Genomic DNA, 17,502 nt, shown 5'->3' on the forward strand with positions numbered 1-17,502 from the left:
TTACAGTACTAATCCGTCGTCGAGTTTAAATCCTAGAGAGAGAGTCCAGGCTAGTCCTCGAATCTCTTCATAATTTATGCTTAATGCCTAATATCACATATCAGTCCCATATGAGTTTTCCTTAATTTTGAGATAACAAGGATATCCACTATGAATTGGCATCTACTTTCATATTATGTGATAAAACTACGGACATTCATAATGAAAAATGTAAAAACAACATCAAGTAAGTTTGTCCCATCAAGCAAAGTAATCGCATATCAGTCCCAGCGTGAATTTCAATCGTCCAGAAATATAGTTCTGCTTTTTGAATTGCCATATTTTTCGCTGAGATAACAAACCATGCAAGCTGCATTGTAACTGATTTCAACTTGAAAAAAATAACAATACATTTAGTATTAGTTTTTAAATATTTACATGGAAATTGCACGTCGTTACTTCGGCTGCTATTTTCTCAATTCCTACTTTTTCCGCATGGGACTGATTTGTCATTATAGGCAGTTTAGTTCTTTGATTTCTTTTTATGGTTCGTGAATCTTCTGAAAATGTTCCGTCTGGCTCCGCTCGTTTCATTAAAAATCTTTAAACGTGTTCTTCGAACCTCTTCTGCTCAGTTGCTGCTGTAACCATTTTTTATCTTTCAAAAGAACGGATTACTTTAAGAACTCACGTAAAAATAATCAGCGCAAAAAAGAGTTGCATCATCCTCGTCTTAACTGCCCAATGTGATCGCATAATTTTCTAATCCGATTTCCATTCCGACAGCACCATCAATGGCAAGTTCAAAAAGATCGACGATCTCGCGAAGCTTTTCGTCGGAGGCAAGAAGTGGAGCAAATTTCTCGAGGTAACATTACTCATCTTGTACGAAACGTTGTTGTTTCGATCCGCGCCTGCATGTTATACTAACACGAGTGCTCTTTCTATTGCAGGCGAATTATATTTCCTGAAGCTTTTCGTTTGAGTGCAAGCTGTGAATCATATAGTAAAAAAAAAGTACGTTCTCGTCGTTTTCCTTATCACTTATAATAGTGCTTAGTCCAGTAAGTTTCATTCCGCTTCCACAATGGATCATTTTAGATGGCTGAGTTTTGAACCCACCACAGCTTGCATTTGGCGCTACTGTATACGGACGATCCAATGTAAAATACTGTGGTAGCCACAGTACGGTGCTGTCAAAACCTCAGCATCTTCAATGATCCATTCAACTCATCTGTCGACGCATCCATTTGCAATCCATCAATTCATAGCCTGATCTGTAAGGTAGGTAACTGCCAGAAGATTTATTTTCCATAAATGACTTTTGACGATCATATTTCATAGCATAAAGTATAATCAGACATTTTATAATTTGAATTATTCGGATCATCGAATCGATGAGGTTTGACTCTAAGCTTTTATTTTCGTAAAATTAAACAACTGATGTAACGTCCAATATCTGGACCGGTGTCATTGAACATTTGACTGTACATTGCAGATGATCCTAAATTGAATACATGTAAGTTCCTTTCTGCTTTTGTAGATATTTGTATTTTTTTTATGCGTAGAGATAATGAGAAAATCCTATAATTCAAAAACACTCACTAACTCATGTATCCTCAGAACCTCCAGTGGTGCATAGGGATACATTTTTATGATGCTTCAATAGGAGTGTATTTTTATTTTTTATGTTTGACCTGGTTCTTCAGATATCGGTTGTCAATGTCAGGTAAAGTGGGTATAGGTGAGTACCGTAACCTTCAAAACATCGCTAGGAGCGAATATTAAGGGTCGTAGCATGTTGAAACTCTGTTTATAGACTGCAAAAAATCCAGGAACGATACCGCATAATTAGAAAGAATAAGACATTTTTTTAATTTTGGGCAGGTCGGTCTCTGAAACGGCGGTAAGGGATTTTGGTTGCCTCTGGGACCTGGGTTTTCGGAGCAGCTGAATGCTGAAGATTTGGAAGCCAGGAGCAGGTCAGGCGTATTTAACCAATCGCAGTTCCTCAATTGAATATGATCTGTCAATGAAAAAAGTGATTCATGGGATTCCAGATCAACTTCGAACTATTATTATCCACGTATTTTTACTGAAAAGTACCAACACGTCAATTGCGTGAAAAGATATTTTACAGACGGGTCACGTCTCAATGGATCCACTGGCTTCGGTGTCTTCAATGAAAACTCTAGCGCCTTCCGCAAACTTCAGGAACCTTGTTCCGTTTATGTCGTTGAGCTGGCAGCAATCAACTTCGCATTGGAGATGATTTCCAACATGCCCGCACACCATTACTTCAACTTCTCGGATAGTCTCAGGATTGAGGCTATTGGGTCGATGAAACAAGGTAGACACTCATCTTATTTCCTTTCAAAGGTAAGGGAGCTGGTCGAAAGATCATATATGATTACCTTTGTATGGGTCCCCTCACATTGGTCAATCCCAGGCAATGAGAAGGCGGACTCTCTCGCAAAGGTGGGTGCGCAGGAAGGCGAATTTTATGACAGGCAAATTTCACACGATGAATTTTACCATTTAGTGCGTCAGAGTACCCTTTCGAGCAAACCAATTGGGACACTGGAAATCTTAGACGGTGGTTACATTAAATTATTCCTAATGTTTTTCTTCGAGAGTGTGGCTTAAAGGCTTGGGCTTAAGTCGTGACTTCATTCGCGTGATGAGTAGACTTATGTCCAACCACTACTCGCTAGATGCGCACCTCAATAGAATAATCTCGTGGACAGCAACATCTGTCGGTGTGGAAACGGTTACGACGACATCGATCACGCAGTTTGGCATTGTACGGATAATGACGCCGCCGGAAAGCGACTTTTGAATATCCTCGAGGCCCAAGGAAGACAACCCTATGTTTCTATCAGAGACGTGTTGGGAACTCGCGATATCTGCTATATGCAGTCGGTTTATATGTTTCTTCAAATGTCTAGTATAATAATTTAATTCTATTGTCTATTGTCTCTCTTTATTAGTTTTTGGTTGTCTTGTCCCCCCGTTTCGATGAGTCTCATCGTCGCCCACGCTCGAGTTTCCCGTCTTTTTCTACCTCGTGAGTGAAAAAAGACGGGAAACTCGCATTTCTCGATCTTCTAGTCATCAGGGAATCGTCATCATCTTCCTCGCTTGAATACGAAATTTACAGGAAACCAACAAGCACCAAAAGAGTTATCCCCTATACTTCCAACCATTCGTTCCAGCAGAAAATGGCCGCCTTTCACCACATGATTCACCGAATGCAGACTCTTCCACTCAGCGATACAGGAAAGGTTAAAGAATTACAGTACATCTTCGAAACAGCAAGACTCAACGGATACAAGGAGACCACAATCCAGGCAATCATCGATAAAAAAGCGAGAATTCTACAAAGGAGATTATTTACAACCCTCACCACAGCACCTGAACCATTGAAACGAGTGTCCGTTCCATTTGATCAAGATATTACTTGTAAACTAAGACCACAGTTAAAACAATTCGGATTAGATTTAGTTTTCACCAGTAGACATAACCAGTTGAAATCATTGTTAGGATCCACTAAAGACCCAGTTAATGTTTTAGGTAAAGCAGGCGTATATAAAATAAGCTGTAATCATTGTAACAAAGTATATGTAGGACAAACCAAGAGAACTTTAGCAACTAGATTTAAAGAACATATAGCGGAGGTTAATAAGGCCAAAAAGCAAGAAGAAAAAGGCCTAACATATGATTTCAAATCAAAGGTTGCAGAACACATCTTCACAGAGGACCACCAACTATCGACGGAGGACATAACGATTTTACGAACCGTATCTACACCATGGAAATTGGATGTTGCAGAAAGCCTCGAGATCAACAAACAACGTAATTCAACTTTACTCAACAGGGATCAAGGAAACGGACACACATGGCTTTTCAAATTACTACCTAGGACACATCAACGAGTAAGCAGCGGAGTACCTGTTCCTATAGAAAATTAAATTTAAGTTTACCTAGTTTCTAAGTCAAAATGTACCTGTGATAATATATATTCGGTAAATGCGATGTTTTTCTTCAGTCGAGTATTAGTACAAGACACTGAAGAAGTCTGCACATTGTAGACAAAATACGCGTATCTGTCAAGGGTAAGCAAATAAAGTAGTGGAATTAAATGGAAAATACTAATCCTTCTCTCTCTCATTATACAGGTATTCCACTAAGACGCCCACATTCATCAGGTTTCAGTATTTTGTTTCATGTTCCATTCTCGGTTTTCACAAACTGTACCCCCATATAGATATCACAGACGTAGTCCTACGTCAAAAACTGGTTTTAGATTTTTTGATATCTTTGCCTAATATTAGAAATATCAAAACGTTTTTTTTTCGGGGTGGTAAGCTTATGGAACTAACATAGAGTTTTCAGAATTTTCCTGAAATTTGCAGAACTTTATTAAAGATACCGTAGTTTTCCTGATGTTCATAACACTCCAAAATTCTTTGAAGATTTCTGGACATTGTTCTTGGAACATCTGTAGAGTTCCTGCCCTTAACTTTTCAAAATATTTCTGAAGTTTTAAGAATTTCCCAAATGTTTCCAAAATATTTCGGATGTTCATGGAACTACTCTGAGTTTCTCGAAAATTTACCGAAGCTCTCTAACCTTTTTTATAAATCTTTAAACTTACCAGAAGATCGCTTGAAGTTCTTGTAAATTTCATGAAGTTGATACAACTGTTATGAAGTTCTCCGATCTTCATCAAGCTAACGATTTTTTTTTTAAGTCCATGGAACTGTCCTGAACTTCTCAGAACTTACCTTTAAAGATCTGTAAACTTCCCAGAGTTCAGGACTTTCATATAGTCGTCGGAGCTTACCTGAAGTTTTCGAAACTTATCTGGTCAAGGCCAAGTCACTAAAGTCACTATTTTCAACTTTTTTAACGTGAATTTATTTCAAGATTGATTATTCTTTGCGTTGTGACGTTTAGTCGTCTTTCTCTACATACAGTATGTCTACTCGTTGTTCTGGATAAAATTACCTGAGTTTTCCAAGTAAGTAAGTCCAAGATCTAAAAATATTCAATGTGAATGAATATTGAAAATATTCAAAGTGCCAGAATTAAGTAAACAAAATAAAATGATTTATTCCAAGTTTATAATAAACTTTATGAAAGATTAGAGATCTTGTAGGAGCTTTGGAGAAGTTCTGAGGAATGAAAGAAAAATGCTGAGAATTTCAGTGAAGCTCTATAAACAAACTGTAGGGACGTAAGGGAAGTTAACACGCTGAAATTATGGAAAACTTACTCAAAGCGGTTCTTTTAGCATCCGAGACTTTTCAGGAATTTTTATGAAGTTCCTAGAATTTCATCGAACTTCATAGGTGTCAAGCAAACTTGAGAAATTTAGAAAACTTGAGGGGTATTGTGCAATTTTTTAAGAAGTTCTAAGCACCTCAGAAAAGCTAGATCGATTAAAAATCTATAATCGTTTTAGATAAATTCAAGATAGTTCCAGGATGTGCTGAAAAACAAACCGAGAACCCTTAAGATGTTCCGCGAATTTCAGGGATGTACAGAGACCTTCTGTTTGAGGATTTTGTGACGACATCCCTACCTCCCGAGCAATCTGCGTACCTACAATACCAACTAACCTTGCTGGCGCCAAAAATCTGCCAGCGCAAAGCGAAGAGAAAACAAACAGAACACTTGTATTCGAACAGTCGAAATATAGACACGTTAAGACAAGTTTGTCTGCACATTTTATTTGTTACAACCGATAGGAAAATTCCGCCGTTCCGAAAAACGTGTTCTCGGGTTTCAATTTTTAGTCCAGGTTCGTCTCGACCTTTCGTTTCGGTTCGTACATAGTTTTTTGGTCCTTCGAACCGGAGAATGGATCCGCCAGATATGCAAAAGTTTTTGTCGAAGCGAGAGGTTATGTTCGCGAAAATAAAGTGGGAGCTGTCCGTCGCGCAATCGCTTCACTTCCGGAACCCATCGTACGGGGAAGTGCATGAACGTCGGGAGAAGCTCACCGAACTTGCAGCAAATTTCGAAGTCGTTCAAACGATGATTGAGGAGAACATTGCGAATCTGGAGGATGTCGCATCGGTGTTCAACCACCGGCTCCGATTTGATGAGGTCTATTTTCAAGTAAAAGACCTGTACACGGGTTACCTGGGGGAAAATGAAGACCAGATGTCCCAGCAAAGTGAAAGGAATGAGTCGCCTAGTGATCTGCGGGATGCAATCAAGGCACTTTTGGAAACGCAGCAGGCAATGCTGGATCGACAAAACCAGCCACCGCAGCAGCCGGCAGCGGGCGGTCCGGTGTGGAATCAGGAACCCCAAGTGAATGTGAAACTACCGCAACTAAACATTCCCATTTTCCGAGGAGAGCGAACGGCGTGGAATTCGTTTAAGGATTTGTTTGTCAGCACGATCCACAACAGGCAGGATCTGAAAGCTTCCGTCAAGATGCAGTATTTGTTTTCCTATTTGGACGGTGAAGCAAAGCGGATGGTGAATTCCTTCCCAATCAGCGACGGAAACTACAACGAAGCGTGGGAAAAACTCGTGACGCACTACGATAAGAAAAAATACAAGGTGTTTGCCCTCGTTCGTGAGTTCGTTGATCAGCCATCAGCCACCAACGCAAGCGGATTGAAGAAACTGGTGGCTACTTCTGATGATACCATCCGACAGCTAAAAGCTCTTGGCAACGAGTACGAAACACGGGATCCTTGGCTCATCCATCTGTTGCTTGAGAAGGTGGACCTAGAGACGCGCTCACTGTGGGCGCAGAAAATCATTGACGAAGAAAATCCGAAGTTCGCAGATTTCATCGAGTTCCTGCAAAAACGCTGCGATGCTCTGGAAACTTGTTCGGCGTTTTATAGGAAGCTGGGAGAACCTGCGAAGAAGGAGATTTCGAAGGCAACTGGAGCCGAGAAGAAGTTTCAAGCCTTTCATGCTGGTGCTGCACATGTGTCGTGTGCGAAGTGCAGCATGGATCACCCAACTTACCACTGCGAACAATTCAAGGCCATGGATGTGGCGGCGCGTAGGGAATTGGCACTTAAGTCGAAACTGTGCTTCAATTGCCTGCGTCCATCCCACACAGCGAAGCGGTGTCAGTCGAAGTCGGTATGTCGCACTTCACAGTGCAACCAACGGCACCATACAATGCTATGCCAGCGGGAAGTAATGAAACCGGATGAAAAGCAGGAAGATGGTCAAGGAAGTTCGCAACCGGAACCGGAATTGGAGGTCGCATCGATCTCTACCAACGTAGCGCAGACGGTGGCCGAAAACCACGGACCGTTTGCATTCGCACTGCTACCAACGGTGGTGGCAAAACTTCGAGGAGGTGATGGGAAGCTACACGACGTAAGAATGTTAATTGATTGTGGTTCCCAGGCATCTCTCATCACGACAGAGTGTGCCAACCGCCTTGGGTTGAGGCGTAGCAACGCTTCTTTGGAGATCACTGGTGTCAGCGGTGAAGTCGTCGGTACCACTGCCGGCATTGTCACGCTGGTGATTTCATCGCGTTTCAACGAGGAAACTAAACTCACCACTCAAGCTTTTGTTCTTGGAAGGCTCACGGCAACCCTGTCGTGCCAGCGTTTCGACGTGGCAAGCATGCCATACTTGAAGGGTCTGCAACTGGCGGATCCCCACTGGGATCGGATGTCGGAAGATAGCATCACGACCAAACTCCGAGTTGTGTTCGATGCATCATGTGCCACGACTTCTGGAATCTCACTGAATGATTTGTTACTGGACGCCCCGAACACTAACACTGAGATATTCGATATCATGATGGAGTTCAGGTTCTTCGAGGTGGTATTTACGGCGGACGCAGTAAAAATGTACCGTCAAGTACTTACGCACCCTGACGATCGAGACTACCTACGTGTGGTATGGAGAAGCTCGCCGGACAAGCCGATACAACACTTCCGGCTTCGCACGGTGACATATGGACTCAAGAACTCTGGATTTCTGGCCATGGCGGTGCTCAAGACGGCAGCGGAAGAATACAAAGGGAAGTATCCTGAAGCAGCTGAACGGATCATGAAGAATACATACGTCGACGATCTTACATCGGGAGCAAAATCGGAAGAAGAAGCCATTCGTTTGATCAAGGAGATCAACGAGATCATAGAGAGTGCTGGATTTACATTAAGGAAATGGATTTCCTATTCGGCGGCGGTTCTGAAGTCGCTACCTGAAGTCAGCATTACCGCAGTACAGATACAGTTTCCGGATGAACGCAATTCGGTGAAAGCCCTGGGAATTCATTGGATTCCGGACATAGACGTCTTCACACTCAAGGTAAATCTGCAGATTGATGGTCCCAATACGAAGCACCAGCTATTGTCGGATTCCGCCAGGCTGTTCGATCCATTCGGGTGGTTTGCGCCGGTCATCATTCGAGCTAAAATTCTATTTCAACATTGCTGGTTGTATGACTTAAACTGGCACGATCCATTACCTCCTGTCGTTGAAGAAATGTGGGTCGATTTGAAGGCAAACCTATACCACCTGGAGAAGATCAGGATTCCAAGATGGGCAGCGAATTACGACAACCACATCGAATTACATGGCTTTTCTGACGCTTCTGAGGAGGCGTACTCAGCGGTCGTGTATCTCAGGTCCGTTGATCGCAACGGTGAGGTTCACGTTAGTCTACTTGCAGCGAAAACCAAGGTCGCTCCTGTACCACGTCTCGAGCTTAACGCAACTGAATTACTTGCAAAGCTGTTGAAACAAGTTGCTGAACCTCTCAAACGCTTCCAGGTAGACCAGTTTGCCTGGATGGATTCGACCATAGTCCTGCAATGGCTGTCAGGACATCCGCGTAAATGGAACACTTACGTGGCTAATAGAACATCTTCGATACTTGAGATTCTTCCACGTAAGCATTGGGATCATGTTGCATCGACTGAAAATCCGGCGGATTGTGCTTCCCGTGGGATATCTCCTACAGACCTAGTCGATCATCCCCTGTGGTGGACAGGACCGAAGTGGCTAGCGGAGGATTCCGCAACCTGGAAACGAAGTGTCTTGTCCGTAGAACACGATGAAGCTACACTGGAGGTACGTAAGCGATTCCAATTCCTAAACATTTCTGTTAGCGTTCCAGTAACGACGTACGAAATCGAGAAGCAAATCCTCAATAGTCGATCGAGCTTCGGTGCATGCGTGAAGCGGTTTATCTACAACCTGGGATCGAAGGCATTAACACGCTACGAGAAACGTTCTGGTCCTATTCTGCCATCCGAGTTGCAGGAGGCCAGGTTGCAGCTCGTCAGACTGGCCCAGCACGAACACTACGAAGAAGAAGTCAAATCGTTGGCAAAGGGGAGCGAAGTCCTTCTGAAATCCAAGATCTGCGGCTTGTACCCATTCCTTGATGGTACCGGCACGATCAGAGTCGGTGGACGCCTGCAGCAATCGTCGTTTCCTTTCGAAGTCAAGCACCCAGTTATTCTCCCGAAGAACCATCGTCTTACGAGATTGCTGGTGGAAGAGATGCATTTACGGAACTGTCACGCGGGTTCCACACTCTTGACAGCAACAATCAATCAGACCTACTGGATCCAAGGCTGCCAACATGTCATCAAGCAAGTGATCCGGAATTGCGTCAAGTGCTGCCGACAGAAAGCGAAGATGTCGCAGCAATTGATGGGAAGTCTACCAGCGGCGCGCGTAACAGCATGTCGACCGTTTAACCATGTTGGAGTCGATTATGCCGGCCCGATACTGGTACGATGTAGCAAAACTCGCGGTGAACGTTGCTCGAAGGGATATATCGTCGTTTTTGTGTGCCTCTCGAGCAAGGCAGTTCACTTGGAAGTCGCAGGTAACCTGTCTACGGATACTTTCTTGGCAGCATTCAAGCGGATGATCCCGCCATCCAGTCCACATCAAGTTGGCATTTGGGAAGCGGCCGTCAAAAGCGCGAAAAAGTTGCTGCGACCGGTCGTTGGAAACGAGAAGCTGACATTTGAGGAACTAAAGGGTGATACGGTCAAAATTTGGTCAAGGGAAAACGCATGTAAATCGGTGAAATCGTTTATTTAAAAAATCAAATTAAATTTCTTTTTCAAGTTCAATTAGTATAAAATTCAGGAAAAATATTCAGTTAGGCTTCCGCTTTTCCAAATCCGAATTGCCGGGCCTTACGCTTGACCCCTGCCATCAGATTTTGTACAGCCACCTTGTCCACCTTCTTCGCCGCAGAAAGCCAGTTTGCCTTGAACTGCTGCACGCCCTTAGCAGTTTTTTTGGTCTTCTTTAGGTTCCGCTTGACAATAGCCCAGTATTTCTCAATTGGGCGGAGCTCTGGCGTGTTGGGAGGGTTCTTGTCCTTGGGAACCACCTGCACGTTGTTGGCGGCGTACCACTCCATGGCCTTTTTACCGTAATGGCAAGATGCCAAATCCGGCCAAAACAGTACGGAACAACCGTGTTTCTTCAGGAAAGGCAGCAGACGTTTATTCAAACACTCTTTCACGTAAATTTCTTGGTTGACAGTCCCGGAAGCTATGAAAATGCTGCTTTTCAAGCCACAGGTACAGATGGCTTGCCAAACCAGATATTTCTTTGCGAACTTTGACAGTTTCATGTGCTTGAAAACATCTGCTACCTTTCCCCTTCCTTTTGCCGTATAAAACTCCTGTCCCGGAAGCTGCTTGTAGTCGGCTTTGACGTAGGTTTCGTCGTCCATTACCACGCAATCAAACTTCGTCAGCATCGTCGTGTACAGCCTCCGGGATCGCGCTTTGGCCGTCGTATTTTGTTTATCATCGCGATTTGGAGTCACTACCTTCTTGTAAGTCGATAGTCCGGCTCGTTTTTTGGCTCGATGCACGGTTGTAGACGATACACCCAGCTTATTTGCGGCATCTCGGAGAGAGAGGTTAGGGTTTCGCTTGAAACTACCGACAACTCTCTTTGTCGTCTCAGCGGCTTCCGGTTTTCGATTTCTCCCCGATCCAGACTTCCTGGCTGTCGACAAACGTTCCCCAAACACTTTAATTACATTTGTAACGGTTGATTTGGCAACTTTTAGCGATTTTGCCAACTTTGCGTGCGAGTAGCTCGGATTTTCGCGATGCGCGAGCAAAATTTTGATACGCTGCTCTTCTTGCTTGGACGGCATTTTGACAACTGAAGAGTGAATTCTAAAATCAAAATAGGAGCAACATTCTACACACACACACCTTCAAAATGAGGGGTGTTCAGGTTTTTTAAATGCAAAATTGAAAGAAATACGTCAAGTTGATATTGACCAAATTTTGACCGTATCACCCTTTAAGCAATATGAACCCTTTGGAAAGATTCTCCGAGTATGCATTGAATTAATTTCCGATTTCCTTTTGAATCTCACTCCTTTCCTTGGCATTCTACTCACATTGAAAGTCTCCTAAGAATTTATTGGCATTTTTCCACACAAATTCCGTCGATTTCTTTTCATAATTTGTTTGGCAAACTCTCCTGAATTTATTTTCCAAATTCCTTTGAAGATGTCCTGGAGTTATTCTTAAATTGAATTGTAATCCTCCTTTTAGTATTTTATTACTAATTCCAAGGACTTATGCTCTGGATTCGTTTTCTACCACAAACTTTATGAAATTATCCTCAGAATACCCTTGGAGTTTTCATTAAAATTTACTTTTAATACAAATTCAGGCTTCACATGAAATCAAAATTCATCAGAACTACCTTGAAAGCAGATAGCATTTGATGTTTTTATGAAAGATTTTTTTCGAGAACTCCCTTGGAATGAGGTCCTTAGAAATAATAATAAAATTCTACGGGCCTTTAAAACTGTGCATGGAATTTGACTCCAGATTCTTAAAACTTCTTAAGGTATTATAGTTCTTGTGTGCCATCATAACGGCTACTTTTTTTCTCTTATGTCACTTATTAGTTACTATTTTAACAACTATGGGACTTATTACGGATATCACTTCACGGTGAAAACTTGTCAATTGTCGTCACGGTGAAGTGATTCCCATTTGATTTGTACGGTAATCACGGCTCATATTCTGAGTATAACTTGCTTATCATCGTGTAGTGATACCCGTAATAAGGCCCTATAAGTCACTATTTGGTCACTTATTTCTTTAACATGGTCACTAAAATCACTATTTTTGACAGCAGTGATCTCTACCAGCCTTGTTGGTACATCATAGATTGGTATTTTTGCACCCAGTAAGTTTTAATTTGAGCAACTAAGAGTATCCAACAAAACAGACCTGAGCACAAATATAAAAGATATAACGCTTGCAGTTTTTAAGATTGGCAGTTGGTCTGAGTGCCAACTGTCTGTTGAGCACTTCGCTTACTGTTTGATTCGGAGATTTGATTTCATATTCACCTCTGTTCTGTGCAGTTTATTGGTTCACGACGTTTTATAAAATATTTCAAAATCAATACTCGTTGACAGTGCTTCTAAAAATACTGTGAAATAAATTTAACATCAAACATTTAAATTAACTTTAGCATTTTGCAAATGACCAGTACAGAAAATACCGGTATTTTCACTTGCCAGTACTGGTATTTCGGTACAAGAAAAGCACCCGGTATTACCGGTTCTACCGGTTCATAGCTATTGTGGGACATAGCGGTTCCAGCAATGAGATCCGCAAAAATGTGCTGCTAAATACAGATCATTTTGATTTGTCGGTTGTCGTCATCGGCAAATCGTTTGATTTTGATTCACGTGTTTAAATTGATGGAAGCGCGGGCAATTTAGCATGGCAATCGAACGCATGGAAGTGACGGTACTAATTAGCATTGTTTTCTAAATCGCTCAGGTACAATACAATTAATCCATATCAGATTCCAAAACAAATTTGTCCTATCAATCCAACCCAACCATAAATTCACATGTACAAAACGGCTGCGGTTCTTTGTTTAAACTATTAAATTACATCACGTTTCAGCTCACTCTGAGTCAGACGTGCTGTGCCATTCGCCCCGATCTGACACAGTGAGTCTCATTTAATAGGTACCTTGCATCAGACCGATACCTCTGAGGCCACACTTCTGATTAATTCAATTTTTCCATTGAAGCCAGCTGAACCTCGGGATTGCATTCGAAAGCATATAGAACTAGACAGTCGCTAGGCAAACGAGTCATTTCCATTTTATTGACATAATCTTAAATCTACTTATAGAATAGAAAACTTAACCGGTTAATACTAAATACACAAATGTATATAATACATCTAGAAGTCTAAAATATTACAAAGTGACGACCTTGGTCGCCGGCAAACCACTCTCAACTCATCAAGTCCATATTTATACATTCAGTTCTTTAGTGCCGCCTTCTCAGTAAACTTGTAAAAGTCCTGATGGGCTTCTTGGTAGTAGGGCGTCATCGTGTATCGCACCTTCTCGACCCAGGCCGCCAGCTTGGGACGACCCTGGAACGGATCCATTCCGACAATCTTGGGCTGCTCGATCTCGCAAGCGGCCAGAATGTCGGCAATCGTGATCCGATCGCCAATGATGAACCGCCCGGGGACGAGCCATTCACGCTCCAGCTGGTTCAGATTTTGCTCGACCTGGCGACGATACTCTTCGACTTTCTCGACACTCGAGCGGTCATCTTCCGCGTTTTTGAGAGTCCACTTTTCCTGTACGTATGCATTGAACACCTTTGAACTGTTGTCGTGCTGCCACTCGAGGTATTCATCGATTTTCGCTCGCACTTGATTGTCTCGCGGGTACCAGTGTTCCGGGATTAGTTTCTCTCTGATCAAGTACTTGAGGATGGTGACGCCATTGGACAGCTTGAACCCGTCGTCGATGATGCTCGGTACCTGCTGGAACCGGTTGACGCATTGCTTGTACTCATCGGTCAGATGTTCTCCTGAAAGAAGCGAGCGAGAAGAAGAAAGATGAAGTAAGTGACATGCTGATTTACTGACATGTTTTGGTGAAGAAATGGCCGTACTAAAAATAACATTTTTGTTTTTGGGGGCTCGCTATCAGACAAACAACGTCGTTCAAATCCGCCACCAACAATGCATGCGGTTGCCTAAAAAAATTGTTTTGTTTGTGTCGCTTCAGTTCGTTTTTTTTTTGCAGTTTCATGTCTGTTTTGTGACCGGCATATTGCAGAATAAATATATAATGGGTCGCGAATGACGCAAGTGGGTGCGACCCGGGAACTTCAACTCGGCGCACGATCGTTTTAGCTTTTTAGCTGGCCTGTCCATCGTACGTCAGTTGGGTGCTCGGGAAGAGGCAGGAATGAGATGAAGCGTTGCCATTGTTGTGTTGCGAGAGGAGATAAAACCTAGACTAACGTTTGAAAAGGGCGGAATTCCAAAATCACCTTAATGAGAAAAGCGCTTCCGAATTTTCGTTTGCCTATTAAAACATTATAATTCGTAGTTTTGGTGCAAGGCGTAACAACCAGATGCATTATAGAGGCGAACATTGGAAATACGCCGTGTAAAAGGAACCGTTTTTGATGATTTGAAATGATGTTTTCTTCTACTTTTTCGTGTTTATTGAGAGTACATAGTTTGTGACCTGTTCGCTCTATATGTGGCAAAATATGGTTTGTTTGCATTTTGGCTCTTCCGCCTCTTTCAAATGTTGGTCTAAAACTAATAATTGATTCAAGTGGGGGCTGGATCGCTGCATACGTGGCTAGCAACGAGACATGAATCGTTGACCGGCTTGACATTTTTAATTTGTGAATAAAAAGATAAACGGTTTATGGGATAGAAGAAACAACGATAAGATACAAGAAACGTCAATTGCGAGTATACCTATCTTTTAAGTACACAAATTTGGATGATGAGTATAAAAGTAGAACGATTTAAACTTATACAATCGTTCGTTTTGGCGTGAATATTTTCGAATTGCATAGCAAAATAAATCTACAGCTTCACCAAGGACTGTAATAACTGACAGAGTGGTGAATAAAATTTGTTCATCGGTAGAAGAGAAAATTGAACCAAATGCTAAGCCCAAGTTAGCGATATTGAAAGTTGATGAGGACAAGTCTATTATAATTAATTAGTAGTTCATAGCGAATAACAATAACTTCTTCTTATTCTTCTTCTTCTTAGAATGTCAAGCTTAATGCTTATCGCATTTTAGCTTATTGCGTGCTCTCAACTTAGTGTTCTAGATGCACTTCCACAGTTATTAATTGAGAGCTTTCGATGCCTGTACCATTTTTGCATTGATATGATTGTGTGGCAAGTCCAATCATACTTCTATGCCCAGGGAAGTCGAGAAATTTTCCAACCCGTAAAATTTCTAGACCGGACCGGGAATCGTGTGTACACCATCTCCGTCGATTTTAAACTCGCCATTAGAAGTGCAGGATGAAAACATTACCATAAAGGCCATTGCAGCCAATGGTACTTGAAGTGGAAAAAGTGTTGAACAAAAGTCCAGTGCGACAACAGGAGAAGATGAGGTCGAAAATAAAACGGAGCCAGGAAAGCCGATACGTCGTGCACTGTACGGTGCGGCCCGTAGAAGACTTCAAAAGCTAATGAAAGATGGGATGGACTATATGCTGCGGCCCGCCAGTACTCTGAAGAGGCTAAGAAAGGATCACGACCGCGCCAAAAGAAGCGAAGGAAAGCCTGTGCCTAAAAAAAATGTGAGGGTCGAGCATTGGCGTAGCTAGAAAATTTATCTGGAGGGGGGCTACGTTTCTCGATGATTTTCCGCGAAGTTCCACAAACAAAATTTCTACGAATTTTTCTGAAGATCTATGAAGTTCCACGAATTTCTACTACGATTCTTCAATTTGTTAGATGTTCCCCCCCTAAGAAGTCCTTGAAGTTTTACGAAGTTCCCGGAAGTTAAAGATCTCTGGGTTCATGGCCAATTTGTAAGGCCTGAAGACATCTTATTATGCCATCGATTAAATACCGATATAATATGATTTCTTAACAACTGGACTAGAACAGAACATAAGAAAAGTAGTCAATATAAGGCTTTAAAAAAAAATCTTTGTTTGTGGTGCAATTTTATTAATCGCTGTTAAATAGTAACATTGAAATTGACAAGCTTGAAAAAATATCAGCGAGTCAAAACAAAAAACACAAAAATATTCTGGGGTGGGAGAGGGTCTAGATAATTCTGAAGGGGGCCTGACCTCCTTGAAATCCCCAGTAGCTACGCCAATGAGTATCTGATGAAGGAAAAGATAAGTATACCGGCCCACCTGATAAGGTTAATTTGAACTTTGCTAACAACTCAAAGACTACTAATCGAAATGAGGGAATGAATGACAGGAACTCTATGAACCGTGGGCATCCAGATAATTGAAAAAACCTGCTGGGACGAGGAAGAGTAGCCCTCCCAGCACCAACATACAGTGACATTGCTTACAGGGTCAGGTTAGGGACTTTGCCTAAGAACTACCCTGCAGTTGAACTGTCAACTAATCAACAAGAAGTGGTTCAGGAAGCCCTCTTGTTGAAAGTTGTACAGCAACGTCGAAAACAGGTCAAACCTAAATTTAATTGTTGTCGGTTCAAGCCTGGGTATTTAGTGCTCACATGCCAGAACAAGGACACAGCTGATTGGGTCAAGGATAAGTTTCCATCCTTAGTTCTCTGGAAAGGAGCCGGTCTGGTTGTAGTGGACGAAGATAAAATCCCACGTCCTGAAGTGCTAATCGCGTTCTTTCCTTGGAGTGCTAACAATGGCACTGATATGATTCTGTCTTTCATTGAAAGTCAGAATGTAAATCTTTTTACTGATGCATGGAGGATTCTTCACCGCTATGTAAAGGGTGATCACATTGAATTTCCCCCTACAGTAGATGATTTTTCTTTGCGGAAACTAACGCAGAGATAGTTGGTTGTCAAGGGGAAGTTTACCACCACAAAAATAAAATAAAAAATTCCGGCATGTTTTAATTTTTCTAAAAAAATTGGGAAAAATTATCAAAAATCCACAAAAATCAGTGTTTTCTAATAGATTTCTGAGAAAATTTAAATGTTAAAATATTTTTTTTTATCTCACCATGAAAAAAATTGAATCCTCAGCAAAACCGGAAGGTCCAACTTTTTGCCATGATGACTTATAAAGATTGATTTTGAACGCGAACTTTCTTTGAACAATTAGAAAAAAAAATGTAATTTGTTTAGATTTTTGATATCTTTTTACAATATTTTTAGAAAAATTTAAAAACTTAATTATTTTTTTCAGAGCGGTGAACATTCCCTTAATTATAGGTATGGTCAGATTCAAAATAAAAAGAAACGCCCTGCTCAATCTGTTGACACTGGAAAGTAGGGAGAAGAGTGATGTCCCAGACAAGGTTGTAATTAAATGACAAAAATAAATAAATAAATAATTAAGTAAATACATAATAAACCACAAATGAGTATTATTCTATTTTTAGTTTCAAGTGAATCTTCATCATGCAAAGCAGTGCTCAGCAGAAGATTTACCATAATGGCCCTGGGTTAATAATGGTAGAGTATTGGGATGCTCTTCAAACAATTGTAAACTTTTGTATGACGAGAGTCAATCTAAACCAAGAAC

The 17,502-nt window shown here is 41.7% G+C and overlaps 2 protein-coding genes across 2 annotated transcripts in view; one reads left to right on the plus strand and one right to left on the minus strand.

The window, feature by feature from the left end:
- The window catches only part of nod (no distributive disjunction), a 38,657-nt gene extending 37,595 nt beyond the window's left edge, over window positions 1–1,062 (plus strand). Inside the window, exons 4-5 of the mRNA XM_065225835.1 lie at window positions 766–847; window positions 933–1,062. Coding sequence (XP_065081907.1) covers window positions 766–847; window positions 933–950 — 100 coding nt within the window. The 3' untranslated portion in view covers window positions 951–1,062. The remainder of the gene's footprint in view (window positions 1–765; window positions 848–932) is intronic.
- A 12,030-nt stretch (window positions 1,063–13,092) lies between these two features.
- LOC135704403 (glutathione S-transferase theta-1-like) overlaps window positions 13,093–17,502 on the minus strand; it is a 37,563-nt gene continuing 33,153 nt past the window's right edge. The window contains exon 2 of the mRNA XM_065225851.1: window positions 13,093–13,843. Coding sequence (XP_065081923.1) covers window positions 13,278–13,843 — 566 coding nt within the window. The 3' untranslated portion in view covers window positions 13,093–13,277. The remainder of the gene's footprint in view (window positions 13,844–17,502) is intronic.

Source organism: Ochlerotatus camptorhynchus, unplaced genomic scaffold (genome assembly GCF_037179485.1).
Source record: "Ochlerotatus camptorhynchus isolate MF236.1 unplaced genomic scaffold, CSIRO-AGI_Acam_v1.1 ptg000239l, whole genome shotgun sequence".
Classification (NCBI taxonomy): Eukaryota; Metazoa; Arthropoda; class Insecta; order Diptera; family Culicidae; genus Ochlerotatus; species Ochlerotatus camptorhynchus.